At 46.1% G+C, this 15,000-nt stretch overlaps 1 protein-coding gene across 10 annotated transcripts in view; it reads left to right on the plus strand.

The window, feature by feature from the left end:
* kif21b (kinesin family member 21B) overlaps nt 1-15,000 on the plus strand; it is a 49,505-nt gene that overhangs the window by 8,853 nt on the left and 25,652 nt on the right. For all 10 annotated transcript variants that reach the window (XM_034532569.1, XM_034532575.1, XM_034532572.1 and 7 more), the window contains 14 exons: nt 8,018-8,240; nt 8,955-9,137; nt 9,669-9,818; nt 10,040-10,174; nt 10,337-10,585; nt 11,204-11,319; nt 12,000-12,195; nt 12,400-12,589; nt 12,683-12,746; nt 13,136-13,366; nt 13,849-13,948; nt 14,062-14,194; nt 14,540-14,728; nt 14,797-14,996. In XM_034532569.1, coding sequence (XP_034388460.1) covers nt 8,018-8,240; nt 8,955-9,137; nt 9,669-9,818; nt 10,040-10,174; nt 10,337-10,585; nt 11,204-11,319; nt 12,000-12,195; nt 12,400-12,589; nt 12,683-12,746; nt 13,136-13,366; nt 13,849-13,948; nt 14,062-14,194; nt 14,540-14,728; nt 14,797-14,996 — 2,359 coding nt within the window. The remainder of the gene's footprint in view (nt 1-8,017; nt 8,241-8,954; nt 9,138-9,668; nt 9,819-10,039; nt 10,175-10,336; nt 10,586-11,203; nt 11,320-11,999; nt 12,196-12,399; nt 12,590-12,682; nt 12,747-13,135; nt 13,367-13,848; nt 13,949-14,061; nt 14,195-14,539; nt 14,729-14,796; nt 14,997-15,000) is intronic.

Raw genomic sequence — 15,000 nt, forward strand, 5'->3', positions numbered from 1 at the left:
GCCTCACTGTTTGCATCTGAAGTGTATTTATTATTTATTGTGTGTGTGTGTGTGTGTGTGTGTGTGTGTGTGTGTGTGTGTGTGTGTGTGTGTGTGAGACCAGCTGGCCCGTAATCACCTTCAGCACTAAGTAGCTGACTCACTGCTGGAGTTGTGAGTCTGTTTTGTGTAGTTGTGACTGGAGGCTTTGAAACAGCTGATTTTACCACTAAAGAAGAACTGAACTTCAAATGAATGTTTAATGTGTTTACTTTGGTTTATGACCAAAGAGCTGTGCCATGCTAATATATATATATATATATATATATATATATATATATATATATAATATTATAATACCTCCTCAACATAAGCTTGTTAAAATCGTCATTTTAATAATTCTGTGCCTCGAGGAAATCTTGCCACACACAGACAGACACACACACAGACAGACACACACACAGACAGACACACACACAGACAGACACACACACAGACACACAGACAGACAGACACACACACAGACACACAGACAGACACACACACAGACACACAGACACACACACAGGCAGACAGACACACACACACAGACAGACACACACACAGACAGACACACACACAGACAGACACACACACAGACACACAGACAGACAGACACACACACAGACACACAGACAGACACACACACAGACACACAGACACACACACAGGCAGACAGACACACACACACAGACAGACACACAGGCAGACAGACACACAGACATACACACAGACAGACACACAGGCAGGCAGACACACACAGACAGGCAGACACACAGACACACACACAGACACACAGACACACACACAGGCAGACAGACACACACACACAGACAGACACACAGGCAGACAGACACACAGACATACACACAGACAGACACACAGGCAGGCAGACACACACAGACAGGCAGACACACAGGCAGGCAGACACACACACACACAGACACACACACAGGCAGACAGACACACAGACAGACACACAGGCAGACAGACACACAGACAGACAGACACACAGGCAGGCAGACACACAGACACACACACAGACAGACACACAGGTAGGCAGACACACAGGCAGACATACACACAGACAGACACACAGGCAGGCAGACACACACAGACAGGCAGACACACAGGCAGGCAGACACACAGACAGACACACACACAGGCAGACAGACACACACAGACAGGTAGACACACACACAGACCGACACACAGACAGACAGGCAGACACACAGACACACACACACACAGGCAGACAGACACACACAGACAGGTAGACACACACACAGACCGACACACAGACAGACAGGCAGACAGGCAGACACACAGGCAGACAGACACACAGGCAGACACACACACACACAGACAGACACACAGGCAGGCAGACACACAGACAGACAGACACACACACAGACCGACACACAGACAGACACACAGACAGACAGACAGACACACACACAGACCGACACACAGACAGACACACAGACACACAGACAGGCAGACACACAGACAGACACACAGACAGACACACAGACAGGCAGACACACAGGCAGACACACACACACGCACAGACACACAGGCAGACACACAGACACACAGACAGGCAGACACACACAGACACACAGGCAGACACACACACGCACAGACACACAGGCAGACACACAGACAGACAGACACACAGACACACAGACAGACAGACACACAGACAGACAGACACACAGACACACAGACAGGCAGACACACACAGACACACAGGCAGACACACACACGCACAGACACACAGGCAGACACACAGACAGACAGACAGACAGACACACACAGACAGACAGACACACACGCTGTGAGAAATGTTGTTGGTATCATGCATGTGTGTGTGGTTGTGTGCGTGTGCTGTCTGTCTGCTACGAGGTCGCCTGTGAGACGTGTGGTTTCCAGACGGTTCCCATGGTAACCAGTGGGCCTTCAGACCAGCCACACACGAGCACATGGCCTCGTTGTCTTCATTACGACTTCTTGTTGCCACTTCCCTTTGAGTCTTTCATCTTTTTATGAGCTCCATACTGGCCCCGCCCTCCACCAGTGGATGTGTTGAACTGGTTTAATAAAGCCAGTCAACCTCTCCAGTTCTCAGACTGCACTCCCCCCCCGACCTGGACATGAACACACAGGACAGGAAGCTAATTTGATTCGTTCTTGCCTCTCCCTCCCCCACGGAGCTGTGTGTGTGTGTGTGTGTGTGTGTGTGTGTGTGTGTGTGTGTGTGTGTGTGTGTGTGTGTGTGTGTGTGTGTGTGTGTGTGTGTGTGTGTGTGTGTGTGTGTGTGTGTGTGTGTGTGTGTGTGTGTGTGTGTGTGTGTGTGTGTGTGTGTGTGTGTGTGTGTGTGTGTGTGTGTGTGTGTGTGTGTGTGTGTGTGTGTGACCCAGAATGGACTCCGATGAAGCGGACTGATGGGCCCTGGTAACAATGAGAGGTGCTCATCTCACTCTGACTGAGCAGTCAGTTCCTCCCGGTGTATTTAAACTGGAACTGTGAGGATAACCCGGTGATGTTTAAGATCACACAGCCTTCCCAATGTTCCCACTCTGGGGGCTTCACTTCCCACTCCACCTGACAGGTGCTGGTTGGTGGACTTAAACCCTCCATGAGCGTGCACGGGTCTTTGGTTAATACGTTCCTGTGAGTGATCTTTCCAGACAATGTAGGACACCAATGCTCCCCCTCTGGGCCTCGGGCCCCCGGGCTGCGAGGGCCAGAGACGGGTCAACACAACGGACAGGGCTCAGTGTGTGTGTGTGTGTGTGTGTGTGTGTGTGTGTGTCATCAATCTCAATAGAGACACGCATACAATCATATTAATGCTTTTAAGATATAGGATGACACATTAAACATTCAGAACCATCAGGTCTAAAGAGAGTTGATGGTTTCATATGCAGACGGTCAATGGGACAGAGAGTTGATGGTTTCATATGCAGACGGTCAATGGGAGGGAGAGTTGATGGTTTCATATGCAGACGGTCAATGGGAGGGAGAGTTGATGGTTTCATATGCAGACGGTCAATGGGAGGGAGAGTTGATGGTTTTATATGCAGACGGTCAATGGGAGGGAGAGTTGATGGTTTTATATGCAGACGGTCAATGGGAGGGAGAGTTGATGGTTTTATATGCAGACGGTCAATGGGAGGGAGAGTTGATGGTTTTATATGCAGACGGTCAATGGGAGGGAGAGTTGATGGTTTTATATGCAGACGGTCAATGGGACAGAGAGTTGATGGTTTTATATGCAGACGGTCAATGGGACAGAGAGTTGATGGTTTCATATGCAGACGGTCAATGGGAGGGAGAGTTGATGGTTTTATATGCAGACGGTCAATGGGAGGGAGAGTTGATGGTTTCATATGCAGACGGTCAATGGGAGGGAGAGTTGATGGTTTCATATGCAGACGGTCAATGGGAGGGAGAGTTGATGGTTTTATATGCAGACGGTCAATGGGAGGGAGAGTTGATGGTTTTATATGCAGACGGTCAATGGGAGGGAGAGTTGATGGTTTTATATGCAGACGGTCAATGGGAGGGAGAGTTGATGGTTTTATATGCAGACGGTCAATGGGACAGAGAGTTGATGGTTTCATATGCAGACGGTCAATGGGAGGGAGAGTTGATGGTTTTATATGCAGACGGTCAATGGGAGGGAGAGTTGATGGTTTTATATGCAGACGGTCAATGGGAGGGAGAGTTGATGGTTTCATATGCAGACGGTCAATGGGAGGGAGAGTTGATGGTTTTATATGCAGACGGTCAATGGGAGGGAGAGTTGATGGTTTCATATGCAGACGGTCAATGGGAGGGAGAGTTGATGGTTTCATATGCAGACGGTCAATGGGACAGAGTGTTGATGGTTTCATATGCAGACGGTCAATGGGAGGGAGAGTTGATGGTTTTATATGCAGACGGTCAATGGGACAGAGAGTTGATGGTTTTATATGCAGACGGTCAATGGGAGGGAGAGTTGATGGTTTCATATGCAGACGGTCAATGGGACAGAGAGTTGATGGTTTTATATGCAGACGGTCAATGGGAGGGAGAGTTGATGGTTTCATATGCAGACGGTCAATGGGACAGAGAGTTGATGGTTTCATATGCAGACGGTCAATGGGACAGAGAGTTGATGGTTTTATATGCAGACGGTCAATGGGACAGAGAGTTGATGGTTTTATATGCAGACGGTCAATGGGACAGAGAGTTGATGGTTTTATATGCAGACGGTCAATGGGACAGAGAGTTGATGGTTTTATATGCAGACGGTCAATGGGACAGAGAGTTGATGGTTTTATATGCAGACGGTCAATGGGACAGAGAGTTGATGGTTTTATATGCAGACGGTCAATGGGACAGAGAGTTGATGGTTTCATATGCAGACGGTCAATGGGAGGGAGAGTTGATGGTTTTATATGCAGACGGTCAATGGGAGGGAGAGTTGATGGTTTTATATGCAGACGGTCAATGGGACAGAGAGTTGATGGTTTCATATGCAGACGGTCAATGGGACAGAGAGTTGATGGTTTTATATGCAGACGGTCAATGGGAGGGAGAGTTGATGGTTTTATATGCAGACGGTCAATGGGAGGGAGAGTTGATGGTTTCATATGCAGACGGTCAATGGGAGGGAGAGTTGATGGTTTCATATGCAGACGGTCAATGGGAGGGAGAGTTGATGGTTTCATATGCAGACGGTCAATGGGAGGGAGAGTTGATGGTTTTATATGCAGACGGTCAATGGGACAGAGAGTTGATGGTTTTATATGCAGACGGTCAATGGGAGGGAGAGTTGATGGTTTTATATGCAGACGGTCAATGGGAGGGAGAGTTGATGGTTTTATATGCAGACGGTCAATGGGAGGGAGAGTTGATGGTTTCATATGCAGACGGTCAATGGGAGGGAGAGTTGATGGTTTCATATGCAGACGGTCAATGGGACAGAGAGTTGATGGTTTTATATGCAGACGGTCAATGGGAGGGAGAGTTGATGGTTTCATATGCAGACGGTCAATGGGAGGGAGAGTTGATGGTTTTATATGCAGACGGTCAATGGGACAGAGAGTTGATGGTTTCATATGCAGACGGTCAATGGGAGGGAGAGTTGATGGTTTCATATGCAGACGGTCAATGGGACAGAGAGTTGATGGTTTTATATGCAGACGGTCAATGGGAGGGAGAGTTGATGGTTTCATATGCAGACGGTCAATGGGAGGGAGAGTTGATGGTTTTATATGCAGACGGTCAATGGGAGGGAGAGTTGATGGTTGTTATCTTTGGGGACCTTGAGGTCACATCGAGGTCATCAGAGTGCAGCTTGGTTAGTCACACATTGAACACACACTGTGTGTTCAATGTGTGACTACAAGAATAACTTTTTATGAATGTTTGTCATACTGGCATTTTACTATTATAGTCTATATTTAAACTCTTGAAAAAAGAAAATATAGGAACAAATATATTCTAAAAATACTGTTTGTATCCCTCTCTGTGGTGGACACACACACACACACACTGTGCCAGTTGGGTTAATCCTAATCTCTGACGATGACTAAGCACTAATCGGAGGTGTGCATGCAGCCAGAGACCAGATGGAGACACTGGTCCGGTCCATGTAGTCTGCTCAGTCAGTGAAGCGTAGCGTTGGGTTCAGGCTCGTTTTGGGAACACATCTGGTTTAACGTGATGTTGTTGTGTGACCGGATGATAGTTATCTACATGTGTCTGTCTGAGAGCATCACTATGGGACAGCTTGTCCCTCTTCCTTCTGGTTCGGCCTCTCTGATCCACATGAGAGGATCTTAGAGACTTGGACACTGATCTAAGATCAGTGCTCGTGAGCCTCGAAACCAAATCAATTGTAATGTAAAGAGTCCTCACACAGGCTTTACTGTGCTGACATGATTCTACTGCATCCTCCATCCTTCAACACGGATCAATGTGTTACCATATACACATACACATATACACGTATATATATATACATATACACACATATATACACATATATATATATACACACACATATATATATACAATACACATATACACATATATACACATATACACACATATACACGTATATATATATACATATACACACATATATACACATATATATATACACACACATATATATATACAATACACATATACACATTTATACACATATACACGTATATATATATACATATACACACATATATACACATATATATATATACACACATATATATATACAATACACATATACACATATATACACATATACACGTATATATATATATATATATATACATATACACACATATATACACATATACACATATATATATACACACACATATATATACCATATACATATACACATATATACACATATACACGTATATATATATATACATATACACACATATATACACATATATATATACACACACATATATATATACAATACACATATACACATATATACACATATACACGTATATATATATATATATATATATACATATACACACATATATACACATATATATATATACACACACATATATATATACAATACACATATACACATATATACACATATACACGTATATATATATATATATATACATATACACACATATATACACATATACACATATATATATACACACACATATATATACCATATACATATACACATATATACACATATACACGTATATATATATATACATATACACACATATATACACATATATATATACACACACATATATATATACAATACACATATACACATATATACACATATACACGTATATATATATATATATATATACATATACACACATATATACACATATATATATATACACACACATATATATATACAATACACATATACACATATATACACATATACACGTATATATATATACATATACACACATATATACACATATACACATATATATATACACACACATATATATACCATATACATATACTCATATATACACATATACACGTATATATATATATACATATACACACATATATATATATATAATACACATATACACATATATATATATAATACACATATACACACATATATATAATATACATATACACATATATACATATATACACATATACCCATATATATACATATATATATATAATATATGAATACACATATATACACATATACCCATATATATATATACATACATATACACACATATATATAATATACATATATATATATATATATATATATATATATATATATACATATACATATACATATACACACAGCTATAAAAGGTCATCTGTCTGCAAGCTGCTTTCTAGGTCACAAAGGGATCAGGGGTCAAGGGTCAGCATGCTGCTGCTGAACCGGACTATAATGTCTTTAATTCCTTCCTTTGAAGACCCTCCTCAAGGCCTGAAAGAGGGTCAATAAGTGCTGTGTGTGTGTGTGTGTGTGTGTGTGTGTGTGTGTGTGTGTGTGTGTGTGTGTGTGTGTGTGTGTGTGTGTGTGTGTGTGTGTGTGTGTGTGTGTGTGTGTGTGTGTGTGTGTGTGTGTGTGTGTGTGAGTTGATTTGCAGATTTGGATTCAAACCAACATTGTATGTTTCCTCGTGCACTCTGAGGGTTAGGGGGTTAGGGTTAGATATTAAAGCAAAACACACCGCATCCGTACAGGGAAAGGAATTGTTGCATTGTGGGTAATGTAGACAGCAGGTTTTGACAACGTATGGAATATAAAATACATCTTCTCTGGTGTCGCTCTGATCCTTTAAAAGAATAAATTAAATAATCAGATTATATTAAGTAATCCTTCACTAGTGAAATACGTCGTTCTCCTAAATATAAACGTATTGTTTGATTGAATGTTTCCTGTAATGAAGCACATGTTGTGTTTACGGTCACATCTTATTAACAGATGATTGTTGCTCCTCTCCTCCAGGATCCGTCCTCAGATGGCCAAGGAGAAGATCGAGGGCTGCCAGGTGTGCACGCTGGTGACCGCCGGAGAGCCTCAGGTGCTGCTGGGCAAGGACAAGGCCTTCACCTACGACTTCGTGCTGGACGTGGACTCGGAGCAGCAGCACATCTACCGGGCCTGCGTGCACCAGCTCATCGAGGGCTGCTTCCAGGGATACAACGCCACGGTGTTCGCCTACGGGCAGGTGGGAGGGGCACTGAGGGATCCACCCATTGGTTCACTGGGAGGACAGACTCCACAGCTGTGGTTGTTATGGTGATAGTAATAGATTGATAAGGACAGACTCCACAGCTGTGGTTGTTATTGTGATAGTAATAGATTGATAAGGACAGACTCCATAGCTGTTGTTGTTATGGTGATAGTAATAGATTGATAAGGACAGACTCCACAGCTGTGGTTGTTATTGTAATAGTAATAGATTGATAAGGACAGACTCCACAGCTGTTGTTGTTATTGTAATAGTAATAGATTTATAAGGACAGACTCCACAGCTGTGGTTGTTATGGTGATAGTAATAGATTGATAAGGACAGACTCCACAGCTGTGGTTGTTATGGTGATAGTAATAGATTGATAAGGACAGACTCCACAGCTGTGGTTGTTATTGTGATAGTAATAGATTGATAAGGACAGACTCCACAGCTGTGGTTGTTATTGTGATAGTAATAGATTGATAAGATGCATTTCAATTCTAATTGACGGGTTAATTCATCGTTCACTGCCTGTCACACTCATGCTAATATATGCTAATATGTTTAAGTATTGTATTGAATATTGTTACATTTACCATTTTAATGTTTTATTGTGAGCTTTTACTCTCACTTGATCTATATAACTATATTATTGGAAGACTGATGATGTACACCTCACCGACGTGTGATGCTTGTTGTCTGTTTCAGACGGGGTCGGGGAAGACCTACACCATGGGGACGGGCTTCGACGTGAGGCTGGGCCAGCAGGACCAGGGCATCATCCCACGGGCCGTCCACCAGCTGTTTGAGGGGATCCGGACCAGCAGGCAGCGCGCCCAGGAGGCCGGCACCCCACCACCCGAGTTTAAAGTCAGCGCCCAGTTCCTGGAGGTAGGTGTGTGTGTGTGTGTGTGTGTGTGTGTGTGTGTGTGTGTGTGTGTGTGTGTGTTAACTCTAACCAGATGGGACCAAACAGGGAGACAAGAGGATCAGCCCCCACTTCCACAAACAGGACGTGACAGATGGGCAGGAATGTGCATCGTTGGTCCTGATTAATGTGGAGAAGAGGGAGGAGCTTGTGCAGGAGCAATGAGATAATAGGACAACTAATCTTTTCCTCCAGAGGTTTTTGACAGGCAACGTGTGTGTGTGTGTGTGTGTGTGTGTGCGCATGATTCAAATACTTTAATACGATTTCTGTAACAATAATTACAATCAAATATCTTTCTAGCGTTCTCTTTGTCGTAGTGTGTTGTTGTTCTCAGGTCACAAGGTTATCTCTGTTGACGGTTAACAGATGTGTGTGTGTGTGTGCGTGTGACCTCTGTGACCCTTGGCCTCTTTGGTTCAGTTGTGTGTGTAAATAAGAAACTCATGAGATCCTTATGAGTTTAACTTCTGTAATGATGCTCTGTGCTGCAGCTGTACAACGAAGAGGTCCTGGACCTGTTTGACGAAGCCAGAGACCCAGAGACTCGGAACAGGAAGTCCAACATTAAGATCCATGAAGACGCCAGTGGCAGCATCTACACCACAGGAGTCACTTCTAGACTGGTGAACTCAGAGGAGGAGGTGAGTGTGTGTGAGTGTGTGTGAGTGTGTGTGAGTGTGTGATCCTTCTTACATTTCTGTCCACGATATATTCTCCTGCAGTTCCTGTCTGTTCATGTGTGCTGGTCTGAAAGTCTTTTATTTCAGGCTCCTCATATCCTCGTATCATTTGTAAACCTATGACATTGTGTGTGCGTGCACGTGTGTGCGTGTGTGTGTGTGTGTGTGTGTGTGCGCTGCAGCTGCTGCAGTGCCTGAAGCTCGGTGCTCTGTCCCGCACCACAGCCAGCACCCAGATGAACGCCACCAGCTCCCGCTCCCACGCCATCTTCACCATCTACCTCTGTCAGATGAGAGTGTGCCAGCAGGCTCAAGTGGTAAGGTTTGGAGTGTGTGTGTGTGGGAGGGGGGAGGGGGGGGGGGGTTATGAGGAAACTAAATACAACACAATGTAGGACTAGCATTAAAGGTGGTGAAATAGCTGCTATAACAGAGTGAGATGTTCTCCACTCAGTTGTTTCCTGTCCTCCTGCCTGCAGAACGGAGGAGGAGGAGCCAACGGGGAGCCCAATGGCGGGGGCTCCAGCCCCATCACTCAGCCCAATGGCGGGGGCTCCAGCCCCATCACTCAGCCCAATGGCGGGGGCTCCAGCCCCATCACTCAGCCGGAGTTCGAGACTCTGATGGCCAAGTTCCACTTCGTGGACCTGGCCGGCTCCGAGAGGCTGAAACGTACGGGAGCAACAGGAGAGAGAGCCCGCGAAGGGATCTCCATCAACTGTGGACTGGTGAGACTGTGTGTGTGTGTGTGTGTGTGTGTGTATGTATATGTGTATGTATATGTGTGTGTGTGTGTGTGAGTGTGACACCCTCCAGGTTGTTTGTACTGTTGGCCACTTGCTTAGACGCCGCCATGTTGAGACCTGTAAGGAAGCAATTCCTCTGCTTTGAATATCGTATTGAGACCCTTTAAATATCTGCATGTTAATAATGTGTGTGTGTGTGTGTGTATATGTGTATGTATGTGTGTGCGTGTGTGTATATGTGTATGTATGTGTGTGTGTGTGTGTGTGTGTGTGTGCGTGTGTGTGTGTGCGTGTGTGTGTGTATATGTGTGCGTGTGTGTGTGTGCGTGTGTGTATATGTGTATGTATGTGTGTGCGTGTGTGTGTGTGTATATGTGTGTGTGTGTGTGTGTGTGTACATTTGTATGTATGTGTGTGCGTGTGTGTGTGTGTATGTGTGTGCGTGTGCGTGTGTGTGTGTGCGTGTGTGTATATGTGTATGTATATGTGTGCGTGTGTGTGTGTGTGTAATGTGTATGTATGTGTGTGCGTGCGTATGTGTGTGTGTGTGCGCACGTGTGTGTGTGTGTGTGTGTGTGTGTGTGTGTGTGTGCGCTGTAGCTGGCGCTGGGAAATGTGATCAGTGCTTTAGGGGACCAGACCAAGAAGGGAGGCCACGTCCCGTACAGAGACTCCAAACTCACTCGCCTGCTACAGGACTCACTGGGAGGCAACAGGTACACACACACACACACACACACACACACACATACACATATACATACACGCACACGTGCACATGCACACACACACGCATACACATATACATACACGCACACGTGCACACGCACACACACACGCATACACATATACACACACACACACGTGCACATGCACACACACACGCATACACATATACATACACGCACATGTGCACACGCACACACACACGCATACACATATACATACACACACACACACACACACATACACACAAATCAATGTATTTAAGTAGTAAAAATAACATAATTCTGGGATGATATGTCTGATATGAAAATTGTTTTAAAAAGAGAAAGTCGTAGTTTTTCGTGGAATTGGAGCTGAAACAAAAAGTTGATTGAAAAATATTTGCCAATATTTTGATCGTCGATTGCATTTTCTGAACAAAATGCTAAAACAGCCAAAACAGGTTTTCACTATTTACTGACATTTAAAAGACAAAATGACTGATCAAGAAACTATACATAACTATATATATGATAGCTTTATTCATTCTGCCTGTGTATTTATAATATTCAGTTACTGTAGATTCTTTACTGTTTATTGTTTATTTCAGTCTTTAAAATCACGTGTACCCTTTGCTGCTGTAAACGTGCCCACTGCAGGACTAATAAAGGTTATCTCATCTCATCCTCAGCCGCACGGTGATGATCGCCTGCGTCAGTCCGTCAGACCGAGACTTCATGGAGACGCTGAACACGCTGAAGTACGCCAACCGGGCCCGGAACATCCGCAACAAGGTGGTGGTGAACCAGGACAAGACCAGCCAGCAGACCAGCGCCCTGCGAGCAGAGGTGGCCCGGCTCCAGATGGAGCTCCTGGAGTACAAGGCGGTGAGATGGAGGAACACACACACCTGTACACCATCAACATCCTCCTCTGTGCTTTGAGCAGCTCTGTCTCGTGTTCCCCTCACGTCGACCACGAGGAACCTACAGACCAACTCGTGTTGAACATCACGTTGCGCAGCATCGAGTGACGGACGTCCATGAAGCCCGTGTGGCGTTCAGGGTCCTGACGTTCGGCTCTGTGTGCAGGGGAAGCGGGTGGCAGGTGAGGACGGGTCGGAGGGCTACAGCGACCTGTATCAGGAGAACGCCATGCTGCAGAGAGAAAGAGACACCCTGCGCCTCAGGGTGAAGGCCATGCAGGAGACCATCGAGCACCTCAACACCCGGGTCACACACCTGCTGGCCAACGAGGTCAGCGCTCTGCTGACCAAGTCAAGTACGTAGCTGCTCCTCAGTCCCTGTCTTGGACCCTACCTTGATGCCTTGAGTGCTTCCTGTGCCCTGAGGCTCCTCCTTCCTCTGATTACAGGTGAGGGCAACGAGGAGATCGGTGCTCTGATACACAACTACATCCGAGAGGTTGAAGAACTTCGGTGAGAGCTCCAAACCTTTATTCACTTGAAAGCTCCTGGGCTGCCAGGAGTTAGATGAGATGATACTGTGGAGCTGGTTAGCGTGTAAAGAACAAGAGAACAGCTGGCTCGGTTCTGTCAAAGAACCTCTGGATAGAGATGTGTGAACGCTCAGCTTCTCCAGCTCTGTAGCGTCACACTGACCAGAGAGCGGTGGCTCTCACCTCACTCTCCTCTAGGAAGCATGACACTTACTGTACCTGAAGGCAGACTTGTGACTCAGTAATGTTACACAGCAATATGATATAATATAAGCTCACGTTAGCTCAAATAAGCTAGCATGAGCTTCTGGTGATACCAGACCAGAAGGCTGTAAAGTGCATGAAGAGTGATCTTTCTCTCCTCCTCAGCACCAAGCTTCTGGAGAGCGAGGCCATGAACGAGTCTCTGCGGAGTCAGGCAGCCCGGCTCTCCCTGCGCCCCCCGTACCCCTCCTCCACCCTCAGCCCCGCCCCCGGCCACGCCCCCGGCTCCTCCCCTGCTTCACTGTCAATGGAGGCCGAGATGACGGACGTGCTGCGCCGGGCCAAGATGGACATTGAAAAGCTGAAGAAGAAGGAAAGGAGGCAGAGAAGAACAAGGTGAGGAGACACAATGTCCTCCTTATGATAATCGTCACATCAAGCTCTCCTCTTATGTCTAAACTGGAACATCATGTACATTGAATGCCTCATTCTTCCCTCCGAGCCCTTGAATGAAGCCGCGCATGTTTAAAAGCCAGGCGAGTCCCCCCCCCCCCAGCTTAAGAGTGGATTAGTGCTTCTGAAGGAACTGGTGCCGAGTGGCTTGCTGGCTTGGACCAGTGGACCAGTGGGTCAGGAGGGGGACGCGTACACGGCCCAGCAGGCTAATTGGGCTTTAATGGGATCAGATGGAGGGAGACGGGAGTGTAGAGAGACTGGTTGTAAAACAGGGAGCTATAAAAAGTGAAGAGCTGAAAGGGCCGAGATGAAGAAGGCTAATGACTTCAGAGGCTGGTGGCCAGCAGCACTTCACCCTAATGCTGCTGGAGAGGACAACCATCTGCTGGTACGTGATCACTGGTGCTCTTCTCCTCCCGCAGTCCTGATTTGGAGAAAGGTCTGAAGAAGCGAGTGAAGCTGCACGAGAACGGAGAGAACGGACAGAACGGAGAGATCGATTCAGACGACAACTACCCCGAGGTACCGCCGGCCTCCATGTGGACGGAACCACAGCCGGCAGAGCCAGGTCTGATGTGTGTGTGTGTGTGTGTGTGTGTGTGTGTGTGTGTGCGTGTGTGTGCGCGCGCTCGCAGGACGTCATGTCTCCACTGCAGGAGGAGAGTGGCTGTGAGGAAGATGAGGACGAAGAGGAAGGCAGGGAGGAGGAGGAGGACGGGTTCAGTGACGAGAGCCTCGTGGACTCCGACTCCGACTCTGACGACAAAGGTGTGTTTCTGTGTTCCAGTGAAACATCTCAACACCTCTTGCTAGATGGTTTATCATTATGACTCCTTTTCCTCCATCATCTGGTCTGTATTTGTAGTTATTTGTAATTTAAGACTAATCACATTCCCACCAGCTTCATCTTCATCATCAGAAACTAACCTCCTCTTCTTCAGAGCTTTATGCAGCTTGACAGAAGAAGACATTTTAGAGTAGAGCTGAAGTTTTAGAGATGAAGAAGCAACGTGTGGCTCATGTAGAAACGTCCTGCTGGCTACGTCATCCCCCTAAAGCCAACCGTGAACTCCTCTAGAAGCTCTTCTCTGACCTCTCCTTCTCCTTCTGCAGCCGACTTCCAGGCGGACCTGGCGGACCTGACCTGCGAGATCGAGATCAAGCAGAAACTGATCGACGAGCTGGAGAACAGCCAGCGGAGGCTGCTGGTGCTGAAGCTGCAGTACGAGGAGAAGCTCATCCTCCTGCAGAACAAGATCCGAGACACTCAGCTGGAGAGGGACCGCGTGCTGCAGAACCTCAGTGAGTTCAGTGGTTGTCGATCGGTCGAGAAGGTAAAGCCGGACCACAGCTCACGTACTGTGTTACAGTGTCCATGGAGAACTACACGGAGGAGAAGGCCAGCAGGATCAAGCAGGACTACGAGAAGCGTCTCAAGGAGATGAACCGAGACCTGCTGAAGCTGCAGGTGGCTCAGAAGGAGCACGCGCGTCTCCTCAAAAACCAGGGGAGGTACGAGCGGGAGCTGAAGAAACTCCAGACCGAGGTCAACGACATGAAGAAGGCCAAGGTAA

This window comes from Cyclopterus lumpus, chromosome 5 (assembly GCF_009769545.1).
Source record: "Cyclopterus lumpus isolate fCycLum1 chromosome 5, fCycLum1.pri, whole genome shotgun sequence".
Classification (NCBI taxonomy): Eukaryota; Metazoa; Chordata; class Actinopteri; order Perciformes; family Cyclopteridae; genus Cyclopterus; species Cyclopterus lumpus.